At 42.9% G+C, this 18,783-nt stretch overlaps 1 protein-coding gene across 4 annotated transcripts in view; it reads right to left on the bottom strand.

Annotated features, from left to right (window-relative positions):
• Positions 1-6,815: 6,815 nt before the first annotated feature.
• Positions 6,816-18,783, bottom strand: part of RPS6KC1 (ribosomal protein S6 kinase C1) — an 88,106-nt gene continuing 76,138 nt past the window's right edge. For all 4 annotated transcript variants that reach the window (XM_026110612.2, XM_026110614.2, XM_026110616.2 and 1 more), the window contains 3 exons: positions 13,411-13,493; positions 12,498-12,593; positions 6,816-9,395 (listed from right to left, as the gene is read on the bottom strand). In XM_026110612.2, coding sequence (XP_025966397.1) covers positions 9,285-9,395; positions 12,498-12,593; positions 13,411-13,493 — 290 coding nt within the window. In that variant the 3' untranslated portion in view covers positions 6,816-9,284. The remainder of the gene's footprint in view (positions 9,396-12,497; positions 12,594-13,410; positions 13,494-18,783) is intronic.

The following is an 18,783-nucleotide window of genomic DNA, read 5'->3' as shown; positions in this document are numbered from 1 at the left end:
TTAGGAGCTGTCCAGTTTTCGAAGCTTCTAATGAGGCTTAATATCTGGCCTGGTCAATAAGCAAGTTGTACTGTACTCATAAGACTGTATGTTTATGCCGGTTTAGTTAAATCAGTACAAAAAAGTATCTGTATGTTCTGAAACCAACAGAAGCCTAATGTCTTCTGCATATTGATTTCTGCAGCCTAGTCATACATAAATGACTTTAAACCAAGCTAAGTGTCCCTACAGAGGTACACAGAATTTTTCACATAAATAAGTGTGAATTCTCATTGTAGCTGGCCTCCTATACTGACATTAGTATTTTAAAAACAAAAATGGCAGATAACATTAACTTTCCCTGCACTTAATACGAAACTAATAAAAAAACCTCAAAAATGAGTAACATTGGTTCAGCTCCATCAACTACAGCTTGTCATTGGCCAACATCTTCAAGCATGCACCCCCTTACATTCACTCATGAAAGAAAGTCCATCTCATTCGTTGACAACAGAAACATAGAGTGACCAGTGTCTCTAAAAACTCATTTGACATTTTACTTTTAAGTTTTTGTTTGACAATACTCTCACAGTTCAATGAGGCATTCACTTTTGATCACCCCTCAGCAGTATATCTTTTGCTTAAGAAACTAGCTGCACACCAGAAATACTCTGAACGGACCACACAGGTAGTACAGTGCAAACAGACTGTGCAGAAAGCCTCAAAAGACATCTCCATTTTTTTCCCATTGACTTTGCTAGAACAGGCCCAGACTTCTGCCACTCTCTCCCTATTTAAGTGACAAAGGTCAATTCAGAATTTCCAAAACGGAAGCAAATCTTTAATTTTAGATACTATATTTCCAAAGGTGAGGCCAACAATGTGACAAGATAGTATGTTGGTATTAAGGCGGATATTATTGTGAAACGGCAGGGAGGTCAAAAGCCACCCCCCGAGCTACAGACAGGAGGCAACCAGTAGCACAGGTTCCACATCCCTGTGCCAGAAAAGCCGGACCAAAACACACCGCCTCACGTGCCTCTGCGCACATGCTGCAGGCCGAGGTGCGGGACGCCTACAGGGCTGCACGGGGGCTGGGGCTCTGTCTCGGACAGGGCCTAAGTTCTGCCAAGAGATCTGCTAGCTGGATGGTAAAGCAGAAGAGCCAGGCGTGCAGATTTTTTATTTAAATAACAACAAATGATGCCCTTTTTGACAAAAAAAAGAAAGAATTAACCATAATAAAAAACATAGCTCTGTATTTCTAACAGGGCCTGAATAAAGACAGACCACAAAAATGTCAAGTGAAACTGCCCTGAGCATTTACACATTTCTTATATGTCATGTTCTAAAACAGTGGCTCATTGCAGATCTTCCTTTTGAAGCTCCAGATGTAATAGCTCACAAATGATTAAACAGTCAGGCTTAACTATCTCGTGCTGACGAGGAATTTGCCGACATAGTCCCAGTATTTCTGCATATCTGCAACAATGCCCGTACGACTGCACAAGTCAAACAGCTGCCTGTCAATAACGCTCTTCTCCTCACTACCACATAATAACATAGACTCAGCATGACCCTCAGAGGCCTCTCTAAGCTGGCTAGCGGTCTCCTCCTTCCCCTTCCCTCCCGAGTCCTTCACCACTAAGCTAAAAAAATTCTGCTAGAGCCTTTTCTATCCATCTTAATATTAAGAGAGACTTAACCCTAGGCGAGCCTGCCTATATGTGTGAGCCTGGACTGAAGCAAAGTTAAGGAAAGACAGCTTTGATTCACGGCACGTGAAAGGCTACCAGCAATTCTCTTTAATAGAGCTGGCCAACATTAATATAGCCAGAGCCACATGTGACACCCATTAGGGCCAGGGAGAGCTCCCACGCATATATTTCAAGGAAGCGGCAGATTCCCCAGTCCCAGAAGCTGTCTTCATTACAAAAGTCTAATATATCAGAAGACAGAGAAAAGCTCGGCTTTTAGAACGCGTTTTTATTATTCAGCCTTCAGTGGAAATGTCACCTTTCTAAAGCAAGCTGTTATCGTGTGTTTCCCATGCCAAACACATGGCCTCTAAGGAGAGGGTTTTATCTCTACATTTTTAGTGATTTGTATTTCTCTTTCAAGGAGCTCCATGCCTCGAGGCACCCGAAACGCTAACAGCACGAGAAGGTAACATTAACCGAGATGCTGCCGAACGGGACGCAAAACCGGGCCCGGTGTCGGCCGCGCTACCGACACCAGTCCTGCCGGATACCTCATGTCGGGCAGTACATTTAATTATCGCTGTGTCCTCGGCGAAGCAGCGCGCCCGTCCGCGTGCCAGCCAAGGCGCCAGATGCTGCCGCGCACCGGCCTCTGGGGGCTGGGGAGGCACCGCGGCCTGCGCTGGGCGGCAGGTCCTGCCCCCCCCGGCTGAAGGAGACGGGAGGAGGACGGGGAGGGGGGCAAAATCTCTCCTGACAATTTTGCTGGGAAAGGTTTAGAGGAAACCCTGCTCTTCAGCCGCTCTGCAAATGAGTAAGTTTGGGAAGGAGGAGGGAAAGCAGCCTGCGCGACCCCGCCGCCGTCAGGCCTGGGCGCCTGGGTGAGGGCCGCTTGCGACGAGGAGTGGCAGGGCAAGCAGACGGCTGCCTCTGGCAGCTGATTTCTCCAACACTGAGGATGAAACTCCCCAGGTATGTTTAAAGTAGGAAAGCAAATAAATTCTCCGTGCCTCTTTTCATGAAACTGGCTTCTCTCCGCAACTGCAGGGTAAACTCCCCACCCCAACCATGCCGCTGGGAAACTCCCGGCAGTGGTAGTGGGACCGGGGCGTCATGCTGCGCACTTACTTTACCCCGCAAAGCCGATTACCTTAGGACTTTCCTCAGTGTCACGGAGAGAGGGAAGCAGCTCAGAGACCGAGGGCTGAGCTAGCCGCCACGAGGACCACCGCGGCGAAGGCCCCTGCCATGGGGACTTGCTTCTCCATTGGGTTTCCTGGATCGCAATTAAGCTGGGCCCTGCAGGGCAGGAGCAGAGGGGGCAGCTCTCAGGGGACATCTCCAGGGTCAAAGCAGGGGAGAGGCTGTAAAGAAAGGAGCCCAAGGAGGCAGAGTAATGGGGAGGGAGGTTAAAAAAAAAAAAAAAAAAAAAAAAAAAAAAAGGAGAAAGGATATATGCTGCTTGGCTCGTGGTCCACTCTGTGGAAGCAGCTCTTATCCGTGCCTGGTTCGTAAAGGAGGATTATGAGCTGGCAAACGTCAGAGCACAGCACAGAGGCAAGAATGCAGGGGGAGCACAGCTAGCCAGCAGTGTGCTCTAAATCACGGTGCAGCATTGTCCCTTTTCATGTGAAGCTTCTTCCTAGCTGTCCCACCACTGTACGGGGCGCCATAAAACTCTCATTACTCACGTGCTGCTGGGGTAAGCAATTTCCTAACCCTTTTATGACTCCTGCATTTTCGTTTTGTGGGAGCAATCCTCTCTGTTTTCATCGTTACATGGGGATAACAGCTGCATATAATAATCCACTCCTGGGTCCCAATGTTTGGGGATGACATTTCAGAAACAAGGGCATGGAAAGGACAAGAAAATTTGCAACCACAGTTGAAAAGCGTAACACAAGACATGGATGAAGGCAGCTGAACAGGAGAATCTACAAAAAACCCCAGAGATAAATGACTCGGCTCAGGGAATAGGATGTGAGAAATCGGTAGAGCAGGGGACAGAGGAGTTCAGCGGAGGAAGAAAAACAGGCCAGCACGTTTCCACAGAGGGAAGAGGGACCCTACCAGCCACGTAAGCGGCAGAAGAAAATCAGGGTTTCCTCGCCATTCTAGCTGCACTCCTGGTTGAACAGCGGGGGAGATGCTGTGGCGATACTCAACTGTGTCACGTTGCCACCAGCATTCGCACCACAGCTGTGAAGGCTCGCGGGACACCTCCCTCACTGCCTCCAGCTGCTGCTTCAGCAGCGCTTTCTGTGGCGTGGGAAGAGCTGTCAGGTAGCACAGCCAGCAGAACTGCTCGCTACGGCACTGCCTTTCGTTAGGCCACTTTAAATCTCTGTTCATAACTTTATTCTTTGATCCCATGTGGCTCCTGAGCTGAGGTCATGCTGAGGCAAAACTGCCTGGTCTACGAGGCAGATCTGGGTTAGAAAAGCTTTGCTGGGGAGGAGGACTGACCACCACAACATCTGCTCTTTCCCTGGCTGCCCCGTCTTCATCCAGCTGCACCTCTTGCCAGTTGGCTTGTCTAGTTTATTGCCCCCAGAAGGACTTTTCCTGGACTTGCCAAACTTAGGATCTCAGCAGCAAAGGATCAGGGCTGCCGCCCGCAGCCTCCTCAAGAGGAAGCTAATTCCTGCTGCCCCGCACTCGCACACGTGCACCAGCCCTGCTACCCATCACAGCAGCCCTCCGGCAGAGGAGCTCTAATCCGCTCTGACAGCTCCCTGGGCCAACGAGATGGAAACAGAGCTGCCTCTGGAGAAGGAGCACCTTTAGTCTGCCAACAGGCAGCAAAGTCCTGCTGGGGCAGTGCATTCAGCAATCACCCGCTCCCTGGCATTGCAGGCACCCTCTCTGCTGCATTATGATTAGCCTCCTCGGCCCAGTGGCGGGCGCATGGATGGAGCTGCACCGCGCGAGCAGGAGGTGGAACTGCTTCCCCCCTTTTCCCTGGGGAAGCTGCAGTTTCCTTGTGGACAGCTCAACTTGGGGCCAAGGCTCCCAGCTCTGCTCCTGCAGATGGCTCAGGCAGCGACCAGCCCTCCACCAGCCCCACGATGCAGGAGATGGCTATGCGGTGCCAATACAAAATACTGCTGCCAACAGCAGCTGCCCTGCATGTTTTACCCGCATCCCACTCTGCCCCAGGAGACTCCCTGTTGGCTCTGCTCTCCCTTCCCAAGCCTCTCCTCTGCACCCAGATCCTCCTCTCCTGGGAGCTGCCCTCGCCCCCTCGCACATGGACCAGCACCCCTGCAGGCCTTGGTGCTGCTTCCAGCATCCCAGGTGTTGTTCGGCCACGTCCCTGCTCCTCCACCTCACTTCCCACTCCCCACGAGCACACACATACATTCACACACGCTGGCACCACCACACACGAGAGGCAGCCCGTGAAGCTTGCCAAGGTGCCTGCCCTCCTCCGGCACCTCAGTACAACACCCACAGTCTAGCCCAGAAGATAAGACCGTATTGAAAGTCCTAATGCACATGCGGTGGCGAAATCCCTAGGCCTGGTGTGGCACCCACTGCACCCCGACATGCCTTTCACAATACATATATGCTGAATGACGACTGCCAGGCACCACCACAGAGTGATGGAGAGAAATCCAACCCACCATGCCGAAGGCTGTTAGGTTTCAGGGCTGGAAATGGCCTGTGGGTCGGACCACAGGCCAAGTCTTTCCAGTAACATCTCCGACAGGATCCGGAGGATGCTGCGGGCAGTGAAGACGGGAACTCCTTAGGTCCCCACCTGCCGAGGCAAGGGAAGTGGCAGTGTTTAACAACCTGCTGCACCTTAGCAAGACAAAGAAATCCTGTCCATTTAACTTAGACCTGCCAAAAAGCTGTGGGCTTTGATTTGAAAAGCTACGTGCTGCTCACAAAAGATATAGAGAGCTGAGGGCCAGTTGTGAGCGGTATTCTTCATCTGCAGATCCTGCCGCCTGCAAGGGGACTTCAGGGTGCTTGGCCACGGACTGAACGCAGCTCTCCAGTTGCTCACTGACACAAGCAGGGCCCCAGCGTAAAGGCTGCTGCACTCAGAGCACAAGGCAGAGCCGAGGCCCGGGAACAGCAGAATCCAGTGCACAACACAGTCCATGCAGAAAGCACAAACGTGAAGAAATCGACAAATAAACTTTTCCATTTTATTGCTTAAATCACTATCATAAATCTCACCAGAGAGGAAGTTTCTGTTTCTCCAGCTTCCTACTCAGTGTCCTTGAGAAAACAAATGACACCACACTCAAAAAAGCCCGTAGTGGTTTACTTCACACTTCCCTATGCATTGTTATGCTGAGTGCTTCATTTAGAAAAGGCTGACCTCCCCAGCCTTCTTCATCCCAGTGCCCTTCGCTGCAGGGACGCACCAAGGAACAGGTTTAGAAATGGAGAAAAGAGCTGCGTAGATGTTCCAGAGCAGATAACCCTGCCAACTCAGCATCCCGGAGGTGTAGAGAGAGTCAGCATGACAATAACTGCTGTCTGAGAGGTGATTTTCACGGGAGATATAGGAGCTGTGCTATAAGCACAGAAGCCCTGAATACGGCCATTAAAAGAGAACAAAATTATGTCCCCTTATATTTCATTAGATGCAATTTCTTATGTAGCTCTGAGTAGGGGCTCTAACTTGCCTCATCGCAATTCTCAACACAAACCTTCACATACTTGGTCTGAGTTTTTGCTAGTAGGACACAAAAACATTATGCACTGGTTCAACAGGCTACAATGAATTACCACTGTGAAATGTCCTAAATGTGTTAGCTGCTTTAGGTAAACACCCACAGGAGGAGAATAAGCAAATCTATAGGCTTATTTTATTCTGTTTTACATAGACTCTCAATTATTCCTCTGAACAAAATGGCACCGATTTGTTTTTTCTATCAGCCATTAGGTGTAACAGAAGGGCAGTGGAACGGACTTTACACTACTTAACAATGTAGGATCATAAGTGACTGCAGCGACTGGATCAGCCTGCGGTAGGCAAAACAGGGCTTCTTAGGAGGCACCAAAGAGAAGAAATCCAGAATATTTTCCAAGTCATAAAAGCCAAGGACAAAAAGCATTGATTGGGTAGAAAGCACTATCTTCAAGAACTAAATGTAAAGTTCGGAAAAGTCTGAATTAGGCTTGACAGGTTTTATTAAATAAATACATGTAAACATCAATACAGCATAATGGGTGTTAAAGGAAAAAAGGATAGAAGCAGGGTTTTTTGTGTAATCAGCTTGCTTTAGCAAAAACATTTCTTGATTCAGTTGTAACGTTATGAAAAATAGAGTAGCATCTCAAAGGCTCATTTAGGGCAAGTGGTATTGCCAGGTGCCCAATTCCTTCTAATCTCTGTGATCTAGATTTCCTCACTACTTACATTGTACTTGAAAAAGAAACATTTCTATGTCCTTAACTAAATCAAATGCTTTCTGCTGAGAATGAATGGTCATTTGGTTTCTGCTAGAACAGCATTTTCTTTCTGTTTTTACAGATTCCAGCTATTTCACACTGCCTTCACTTGCAACCAGCACGTGGGCACAACGTGAACAAGAGCATTCAAAGGTAACGTGGAAAACTTTTTTTACAGCTATTGCCAAGCAAATGCAATGGGATGGGTCAACATGGGCAACAACATTTATCTGGTAGCGTTAGCGACTGGAGAACCCAAGGGATGGAGTCAGGTGGCAGAGGGAAGGGAGGTTTCCCTTGAGCAATGAGCTCTCTCCAAAGTCACAGCCAGGGCAGTGCTGGAAGGAAGCTCTGTATCAGCTTGGTCTCAGCATTAGAGATTTCCTACCAGCTCGGCACAGGACGTTGTTCCTGTGGCTCACCTGAGGGAGTTCCTGTTATGAAGCCAGAGGGTGGTAGGTTGAAACACAGTTTCTGAGAGTGATGTAATCTTGGACAGCACTCCGTAGGCAATGATACTAGTGACCTGGTTACAACCTGCAGTGTTGTTACAGCCCCTCTGCTGGCTTGGTGATCACAAGAAAGGGAAGAAAGAAAAAAAAGAGGGGAGTGGAATAATTTAAAAAGGAAAAAAAAAGTTTCCAGATTTCCTTTGTTTAAGTGAAGTATTTTCCTTTTCCACTTTATTTGAATGCACCGACCTGGTGTCTAACAGATGGAGACCGTGCAGATGCACTTTTGGGAGTGCCCATAAAATACACTGCTAAAATACAAGTAGGGGGAGGGACACTTTTTGGGGGGTTGTAAATTTAATAATCATTGCTGTCACCTCACTTTCCCAAAGGAATTTGCCCTTTGTTCTCCGGATAAAGCTGGGGAGAAGAAAAAAAAGAGTGAGTGAGAGACAAGGGAACATTTAGAAAAGAACATATATCCATAATATGTACAAGAACGGCAGCATACAGCTTTTGTGCACACATCAGGAACCCATACAAGCACGGCTGGGTAGCAGCAACAGCTGTGTACAGCAAAAATATTCTGCACGTCTTATATTCTTCTCCCATTCTTCAGACCCTACTAACAAACAAACAGGTCAGCTAATTGGCTCACTCCCAAGTCTTACCCGCTAGGGTTTGCTCAGAGATGTCACTTAGTCATTTGGCATGAGCAAATCCCAGGCTTCTTCCTGCTTCTAGTGCAGCAGAGAGGGTGAAGACTTTCTTTCATTTATTAAGACTATTCACAAACAGAAGAATTCAGAAGGTTTCTCGAGCAGAAGAGTATGAGCAGTAAGGTTGTTTTCACAAGAAGTGGTTAGAAAGAGGACACTTAGAGGAAGTAAAGTTCATTAAGTGATAAAGCGGTGGTTGCAATAATGAGAGAAGAGCTTTTTTCTTTTTTAATCCATATATTTATTTAGCATTGTGTCTTCTTGGTCCTTATTAGGTTGCTGAAACAGTATTTATCTGGTTGAGGAAAAGATTTCCCTTTTTGTAGTGACTTCGACACATAACTCATCGAATATAATGGAGTCAAGAGTTCTAAAGAGACACTGCCAGCCAACAAAGTACAACAGTTGACAGGACTGTTTGCTTTTTATATGCTCTTTCCACAGTTTGAAATGATATGCCATTTTCAAGAAGCATTCCACAGTATTATGCAACAGCTTTCTTAATTTTTAATGGATATATTATTTTTTGTGTCAAGTTTCGCATAAAGCATTTTAGTATTTTATTCAGCATATACCATTAATAAATTATTTGTTCCTTCCCCCCCAACACAGCTGCACTTAGCATAGGGAAGTGGTCTATTGACACTATAAAAGATACTTTCAACTGGCACACTCTATAGACATTTCCGTCATCAGACAAAGCACCAGGAGTGTATTCCTGTTTCTACTTAGTCGACAAGCTGGCAGTGCTAAACATGCTACCCAGCAGTTTCATCACAAACCATCTTTTGGTGAAAAGGTTTACACACGCATACAGCAGCCAGTTGCAGTAAAAATAAACTAGCACCCTGTATAATCAGTGATTCCTGGTAAGAGTGTTCACTTTTGGCATGATTACTCCAGCGTCCTTTATTCATCATGTCCAAGTGATTCGGGACAGCTTAGGGAAGCAAATCAGGGTGCTCCTGTGCCAGAGAAACTTGTCCGCTTGACCTGAGTTTGTTCAGAGGGCATGCATCTCATCTCAGCAGATCTGCCCATTCTATAAGGGCAAAAAATGGATGAGATTTGATGTCTTCAACACCAGCAACACCAGCACCAAGACGCTCCGCAGGATTAAACTGCAAAAGCTTGATATAAAAAGAAAAAATATATGATTCAGTGAGTAAGAACAAGAACAACTGCTTAAAAGTTCCAGAAAGGTCTAAGGTAAGGGACATCCTACTGTTTTCCTGCTCTATGAGTTACTTTCAAGAGTGCAAAGCATACTTGAAATTCCTAAAATCCAACAAATGGAAGACTCTCCTTTCCTTGAGTCTCAGCATTACAGTCTTCAGAGACTACTGATCACAGCATGCAATACCCTGAAGCACTGCACGTTGGGACTTCATTTTAAGTGTAACCTCATTTTAAAAAGAGAAGAGCAGCCACAGCCTGCATCTGCAGAACTCTGGACATCGTATTTGCTTCATGTTAACCTTTGCTCATACTGCTGTGTTAAGGTTACATCAAGGACAATGGTCTGTAACTTTCCACTTCATAAGTTTCATGATTCTTCCGAGTTGCTCCTAAAATACCACGATATGATAGCCAGTTCCCTATTTCCTAAAAAAGTTTTTAAAGAGTTCCACAAAGAGACTCAAACTGAAAAATCAAAATCCCAATGAAAAAGACAGTGTAATGGCTTAATGGAAATTTCATAAAATTCAGCACCGCATTTGCTTCTTAGTTGTACCTCACATGTTGAATTCATGTGAAAAGGACATCACAATATTTATATCTGTTTAAAGATATCAATCCATATAAAAGGGAATGCACAGGCAACACTCCAAAGAGACTAATAAAGACACATGAAAATATTTTGCATTTTTAGAGAATTGTTTATACTCTATTCTATTACACCCACTACAAAGACCTGATTTCTTTTTTGTTTTTTCAGCTAATAGGATAACTTCTTCTCCCAGTTGTCAGAAAGAACAATGTGTATTCATATCTTAATGTACTCAACATCTAAGTAAGCACACATTCATAAACATATGAATTTACACATTTCAAGATGGCTTTGGCATCTGCAATCATAACATCACACAGTAACTCAGCGATAGTGAAAAGTACTGCTCTGAGAGTTTCCTCAAGCCAGCAGAAACAGATGCAGCCACTGTCTCTCTGCCTTCTCCTGAAATATAACAAGTGCTGTCAGGGGGAAAGTAAGCAGAGACATTTGTTTTCTGAAGTTCTTCCTTCCAGGAGCACTTCAATCTTAGAAAGTAGACGCATCACAAATTGCAGTAGATATCTATTCGAAAATCATGCTGCATACTTTGTTGGTAGTAAAGCCTGGAAGTACCTGATAAAAATCTTGGGTGCAAAATACCAACCCTACATAAAATAATCACCTCATCTTTCCTAAGTGCACAAGAAATACAAAGAACTCATGTTTTACTCTAAGTTAGCTAAATGAAGGAGGTGTTTACAATGAAGACACCTGCACTGGAAGCCATGCTGTCTGACAGAGTTTTCTGTATAGCTGAACAGAGAGTTATTCTGTGATGCTTTGACCTGTTTACCCTTGGCACGGGGGGGAAGGAAAGTCGCAATGACAAATTGCTAACCATGCCAAGAGAGCTTTCTTCCTTTTCCTGACAAGGCTTCCTCAACAATGAATGGCAGCTTCCTTGGATAGTCACACAACAAAAATGTGATTTACTAGCTCATATAGCTGAACCTCCACCTGATAAGTCATCAGCCTATATTAGAAGGCTTAACCTAATGGGCATTGATGTAACTGTTCTCTGAACACATATAGCTTTGTAATATATCCTTTAAAATGTAAGTGGCAAAAGGACCACTCTGGCATATTTGAAAATTGACAACACACTAATCTGCAATGGAGGACAACCCTGCACTGGCAGGGAGAGGTGGACTAGAAGACTTCATCTGTCTTCAGTTTCAGAAGTAGATGGCAGGAATTCTCTTCACCAAATGGGGCTTGTCTCTGCCTTATCCATTTGAGTCATGTAACACCTATGGGCAAAGGCAACAATTTGCTACCATCTAATAGTATGAATGCAGATTATACAAAAATGGGACTTTTCCTTAGTCTCTTCTCTCCCTGCCCTTGCCACAAACACCCAGATGCATGCATTCACTTTCAGTGAATTTCAGGCATCTTATCAAAATAGACAGTCCAAATGTCAGGTTCCATTTCCACCCCCTGTTTCGCAGTAATGGCACAGAAGTCAATCTGTCACTGGATCTTTTGACTTGCTGAATTTTCAAAATCCCTTTGCTTGGTTTTCTTCAATAACTATTTTTTCACTCTGCTCTGTTCAAATCTAGATCTAAGTGATGTCATTATTTATGTATCCACTCACCAGACACTCTTCATTCTAACAACACAGTTTACATATATCACTTATTTTACTCAAGCGGAGTAGGTCAGACCCAGGCTCCACTTCCTCAGTTAGTTCAAAATTAACTATAGGAAGGAAGATTGCATTACTTGAAATTCAAGATGCTGTGTATGTACAAGTTTATTCTCTCAGTCATGACTACCTAAAGTAGAGAGTAAACTAAAAATAGCAGTCAATGCTCTTCGCTCTTCCCCTTAAAACTGAAAATATAAGGCACATCAGTCTGGAAGATTGTCTATATTTTAAAGTCCTCCCTGCCCTTTCTTCCAACCTACAAGTTATCTTCTTATCACAAAAGTCAGATTATTCACAACTAAAAGCACTTTTCCTAAAAAATGGAAATAAGAAAGTTTCCCTGAGGACAGCAGCAGATTTTCAATCACAGCAAGGCCATAACTTCCAAGAAGTACGTTACAGGTTTCAGAGCACCTATTGCTATCTTGCTGAATTGGCTTCAATATTTTTGAGTTTAATTCATTTCATCACAAACATTCCCATGATCATTTAGGGTAGAATTCCCAAAATGGCCATACAGCACCAGCAGGTGTTTCCAAAGCACTCGGCATTGACCAAACTTGTTCTCTTTTGAAGAAATCGTAAAACACTAGTTTGCTACAGAGACACCTGGCAGCAGAAGTCAGTGTTTCCAGATGCAACAATCCAGTTGGGCAAAATTCTTCAGCGCTGACAAGACACCCATTCACATCCCTATCAGTAGTTTTCTGTCATTACATTTACTTCACCAGAACAGCTCAGGTGGATAAGTATTTGGCCAGACTGCATGCTTACCTATACAAAACAAATTTTCCACCAAATTACCTGTTGAATCAGTGATCTGGCCTCCTTTGATACATGGTCTGGTATACTCAAAGAAGTGTGTGTGTTTATTCCTGATGGATGGCACTCAACCAGAGTCTGAAACAAAAATCAAAGCAGTCAGATACTTTTCTTAACTCCCAAAATGTAGAGCTGGATTACATTATCATAGCATACATGCAAATTAACATATGCAGCTATAATTTCAGTATTTCTTAGTATGAGCTATTGATTCTGGAAGACATGTCTACAGGTACTGAAGTTTCCCTGGGAGTATGTTTTTAGAACATTTGTGCCTTAAACCTCTTGTTCTATTGCTCAAACTTGAAAAGACTTGAATTAGGTGAACTTCCCTTTCTTCAAGCAGAACTGCCAGCTAATCACTGGATTGACTGCGCCAAGCACTCCTTGTCTTACAATACAGAAAACAGCATTCCTGACAGGTGGTGACATCTCCTTCCATCTACCTGTTTCAATATGAGCTAATTATTTATCATCACATCAGCCTGACACCTCTAATACAGACAACCCACCAAGAGAGTCTGGCTCAAGCTTGAATTAATGTGTTACTGCAACATATGGCTTCTACATGGTCCCAGGGAACAGAATTTCTATTAGGGCAAAAAGTTCAGAAATATAGAGAAGGAATGTTAGAAGACTTGGATTTCACCACAATTAAGAGGTCAGCATGGCTTTTTGGTTATTTTGCAGCCCTGAATTTCATAGGGCTTTATCAAGTTGTTCTGCTGAAGCTTAAGCATGTTTGATTTCTCTGCTCCCATGTGGACCAAGCAAATCTAAGACACTCAGGTCTGCAAAGCACATCTGAAAAAGACAGGCAAGGAAAGCACAACTGGGCACACCACTTCTGAGAAACTACTGGCCAACACTTCAGTTAACTTGCCCCCAGTCCTACCTTCCCAGTGAGGAGTTCAAAAAGAATGGCACCCAGGCTCCACCAGTCACAGGCTTCTGTCTCTTCCAGGATAGCTCCAACCTCTATATACAAGACATTTCGATTAATATTGAAAAGGTCAGTCACACCTTCAAAATTAGCATATATTTACAAGGTGACAGTTTAATGCTGACTGAACATATACTAAATACCACAGAGCTTTCATTATGCCTGCAAGTTAGCTAGCCCTTTAGCCACCTACAGACTGCAATGTTCAAACACAACACCACCATACATTTCATGCATAATTTGAGTCTTCCTTGCACACATGGGCTTTTTCAAGACTTGCTGGCATTAGTTGGGATTCGGCTAGACTGGACTTAAACCGGGCAGTGACAGCTGGTTAAGCAAAACATATTTAGAGAATTTACCCTGGTCAGAAGAGCTGGACAGATCAGGCTGGCCTGAGGCATCCGTATGATCAGTACAAGGGAGTCTACAATAAGTCAGTACATAAGCATGCCTTAATTTTGTCCTGGAGGGCAGAAGTCATCTCACGGCTAACCCTTGCTCTCTGCTGCGATCACCATGGAAGGCTTTTCACAGTACTTTCTCATGCCTGCTGGGAACTAGATAGAGATGCCAAAACTACTTAACATAGCCTACCCACAACTAGTGACTGTAGTTTGCTACAGATCAGCCCAGATTCACCTCAGCTACCTAGGTGTAAAAAGTTGTTTCCCCTACCATCCAGCAAACAGTCAGCACTGTCTTCCCGCTGTCCATGCGCAAGAGACAGCGCAGAGGAGTGGTGGGACACACAGAAGCCCCAGCCATACACGTTCATATGTTCAACAGCATGACGCATGCAACAAACCTGGCCTTCACCAAGACACACTTTACACTACAAAATTAAATGCAAACACACCATGAGCTGTCTGCCCTAAAACAGGGAGTAAAACAGACTGCAATGAAGAGGAAATTTTTGACGGTCAAAAATGCAGCAGCTGCACTAAAATAGCTTTGGTGGCAAAAGCCACACCAGATTCCCAACAGAGGACAGCAATTAGCATACAGTCACATAGCTGTTACTGTGAAATGCACTGTGGCAGGTTAGAAAACTCTTACTCATCTTTTTATGGAGCTTAGCATGAGTATGGCCAAGGAGAACTACAGATGAGTCAAACTCTGGTGTCAGGAAAAGGAAGGTGGTAGCCCCAGACCGCCCACTGAGACGCGCACGCGCGTGCGCACGCACACACGCACACACGCACACACACACACACACACACACACACACACACACACACACACACACTGAGCATGGGGGAATGGTGAGAGTAGCTGCAACACAAGCTGGAAGATGCTCAGCACCTTTAAGGACTAGGTTGAGACTGCAAGAGTGTAGAAGGATAGCTCAGACGTTGTTTCTTCAGTTAGGGCATTACTCACATCGAAAAGTTTATTACAGTTAATGGCACTTGAATGCCCAATATATCACTATAAGGGTACCACACATTAGTAGAATTTATTCCACTCCTTACAGACTAATATTTCTATCATTATTAAGAAACTTTTACAAAGATATAATGGCAGCCACACAAGGAACTGTATCACTATAATTGCATTCATTTTAAAAATGTTTTAAGACCCCAGACAGGCATCTAGACCAAGCCAAAATTATGTCAAGTCCAGATAATTTGTGTAAAAAACAAAATCTGCTCTTGTAAATAAAATTAATCTTACTTCCTTTCAGAAAGAGAGACCTTCTACATAACTGTCCTCTAAAAAACCCCCCAAAACCTCAGGCCTTTCCACAAGATATAACTGACTAAAGGCATCTCTCAGTGAAATCTGTTGCATGGAAATGCCCCTTTCAGTCTAGAACTACTGAATGTGATTTCCTAGGGCTCTATGTTCCAATTATATATATTCAAAAATGAGATAATATGAATGGAAAGTAAAATCTAAACACAAATATTTGAGGCTTCTTCATAGAAGAGGCATTCTACTGTTCTTTCCTGTGTGACTTTAATCCTGTGGATATTCTGGATTAAGAGTGCTTTCTCTCAAATAATTGAAGATTTCTATTTATTAAATTAATTTCACAATTATTCCAGAATATGGGCAGTCAAGCAAAGGGTTAATTAGTATTGACTACTTCATTCTTAATTCATATGCTACCACTTAATCTGAATCAAATTCCCTATGTTGACAAGTCTTAATTTTTAGACTAATACCATAAAATTAGATAATCTATTCCTGCCCAAAGACACTGAAAGAACATCTAAACTAACATTCAGTGGGTATAGGCCTTTTTATTTACAGCCTAATATAAGCAAATTCTAGAAGGTGAAAAGCTTTGTCATTTTGAGCACAAAAAAAAGTATTATGAAAAATTCATTTCTGAGCTTTGGAGTTACTTCCTTTTGTGTTGGCAGTCACATATGCTGATTCAGTTCTTTGAAGAATCAAACCTACACTGCCTCCTTTCACAGAAACACAAACTGTTCATTACAGCAAGTCGTTATCACCTCACTCACTTCACTGATGAAGAAAATGAACACAGAGTAAGAGTCAAAAATTAAGCTAGAGTTTACCTCTTCACACGCCAAGTTTATATTTTTAACCATAAGAGCACTTTCAAATTACGACAAGTCAAAAACCATGTCATTGCAGGTCTCTTACATGAAGAGCAATGAACTCTTCCATTACTTTTGTCCACCACCGAAGAAAGACAGATGGGATAAAGTGATGAGCAGAGCCTGTGTGACAAGTCATCTAAACCAACGTGGAACAGAAAATGGAAAATTCAGCCATGAGAAGCATCTCAATGTTCTTTTATACAGAAACTAAATGTTAGCTCTACTTTTCTACAATTACCCAATGTCTCTTTTCCTAATTCTTTCCCTAGGTCCCCAAACTACCTCATTTGGGATTAAAATAAATGTTTTCCTCAAAAAACACATTGTGAATACTACAAATAAACATATGTTGTTTACATTCCCTTACTTCGAATAGGTCACCTTACTTCTGATGCAATACACTGATCATAATAAGTTCAGGATATCACATCGATATTACTGAATTTTATCTTGACTACACATCATGGGAAAATTTAGAAACTGCAGATTATGAAGTGCTTTCAAGTGATACAGAGTAGTTAGCTAATGTAATATACCACACAGGGCATACGCTTTTTTTTAAAGCTTTAATATTGCAATAAATCTGAACTACAATATCTGCCTTCACTAAGAAAACATTTTCATCTCAATCCATCAGCAAAGTAATTTAGACAATAAATGGTAGCGACCCACAAGCCTAAGTGAATAACACGGGGATATTTGTGCCAATTCTTTACTTCATGAACCTTGAAATCAAGGACCTTATCCACATTTGTACAAACATAAGTCTACATACGCATGTCCATGGTGCTGTGTTTCCAGGACTTGCAGTACAAAATTTGCAGAAAAAATGGTTATATCATTTTCAAATACAAAATCTTCTTAAACTGGGGAAAAAACAATAGGCTGAAGAAAAAGATCAATAGTTCTTCCAACTTCATTGCAACTTCATTAAAAGAGTGGGCTTTCTTCTTTTTCCCTTACCAATTCAGGTCCATTCAACATCTAGCACCAAGTAGCTCATGGCAATAGCAATGCTAAATTCCTGCACAGAAACATTGTTAGCAGCAGCAGTTGAGCGAAACTGAAGAGAAGGAGATTTGTAAAATGCTATCAGACTCAGATCGAGACAGATGGTGCAGGTAAACAGCCTCTCTACCCAGCACTATTCTTTCAGTGCAGCTGGTCTCAACTGAAAGGCTATTTCTTTATGGTTTCCATACTTATCTCAATATTTGCATTACACACAGTAGTACCTTACTTCCTGATATGGGATATGTAGCTGACAAAGTCCTATATTTATAAACATAAATGCCAGTCCTAAAGTAGAAAAACAGAACCTCAGCTTTTTCTGAACACACATCTTTGATGATGTTATCAATATCAGGACTGATTTTCTCATCCATTCTAAAACATCTTACCCTGAAATATACCCTTCATGCTGAAGGCTTTCAAAGATTTTACTACAACCCCTCAAAAATTTTCTCACAGATACAATTTTCTCCAGGGCTGATAATACGGCCTCCTGACTAGCACTGAATCACTATCGAAATTAAAACAAAAGAAGTCAGGTTCAGAGCTAGTCCAAGCGACTTGAAATTCGCTGTGCAGTTTACGCCAGACCGCTTGCAAATCACCTGGAACAAAATCAAACCTTGTAGGATAACCTTTAACATCTAGAAAATACATCTGAATTAAGAATGAGACCTGAAATCAGCTCGCAAGAAAACAGGCTAACAGCAGAAGTACTGCTTGACCTAACATTTTAGAGTGAAGAAGGACTTTGAGTTGAGAGGTTTCTCCTGAAATTAAGAAAGGAACCATGTGACTCTTAGTGGCTTGATAAGAATTTCAAACAAGGAGTCCCTTCCCCCTACTCTGTGTTTCAAGCAGAAATAGCATACCTTCAAGTACTGTAAATAGCATACCTGCAAGTACTGTTTCTGCACTGATAAGAAAGCAAGGACACCCATCTGAATTACCATCAGGTGTTTGAAACCGTTAAGGAGGAAATGGAGTTGTCCAACATCCTGAAAACATCAGACACAAAGTTTTCCCCTTCTGCTGCCATTGAGACAAACAATATTGCATGAAAAACCATTAGAGTTGCTTCAGAAATTCTGTTTACCTTACACTCATCTAATTTTAAAAGCTTACTATTTTATCTTATTTTAATATCTACAAAGAAGCATTTGCAGAGAACCAAGCAAAATGAGTCCAAGCTAATTTACTCCACGCAGATTCAGTCAGCCAAGATATCATAAGACAGAGTCACTAACTAATATATAACACAAGCAATCTGCCCATAATGCTTCACCTGAAATGCTTTAGCAATTTATAAAACACAGTACTGAAACATCTATAGTTAGGTATAAAAAGTGTATCATGGTCTTTAAACAATAAAGTAGTGAGGCAAGTCCAATGAATATCTGCTAAGATCAAATGGAGTATGAAAATATGAAGTGATATTCAAAAATATACGAGCATCTATGTCCCTCTTTGGAAGAAATTTCCTCATGTCACTAATAGAGAAAGATTAATAGAGGGATCTACTTTTTCTTCCTTTTAGTGACCCAAGATGGAATTAAAACTTCCTCTAAAATAATCAGGTGACAAAAGAGATGAAGAAACTTTTTAGTGCTGTTATCGAAAGAAAGTAAACACTATTTAACCCTTCAGTTATTTTCATTTAATTTCAAGGGGCATCTTTTATAGTAGCCTTCAAGTTTTAGTCCTATCTGTTGTTAAAAAAAACACTTCAGGTGAATTA

Source organism: Dromaius novaehollandiae, chromosome 3, assembly GCF_036370855.1.
Source record: "Dromaius novaehollandiae isolate bDroNov1 chromosome 3, bDroNov1.hap1, whole genome shotgun sequence".
Lineage (NCBI taxonomy): Eukaryota > Metazoa > Chordata > Aves > Casuariiformes > Dromaiidae > Dromaius > Dromaius novaehollandiae.
The sequence above is the reverse complement of the archived record's forward strand: the minus strand, read 5'-3'. Positions and strand labels throughout refer to the sequence as shown.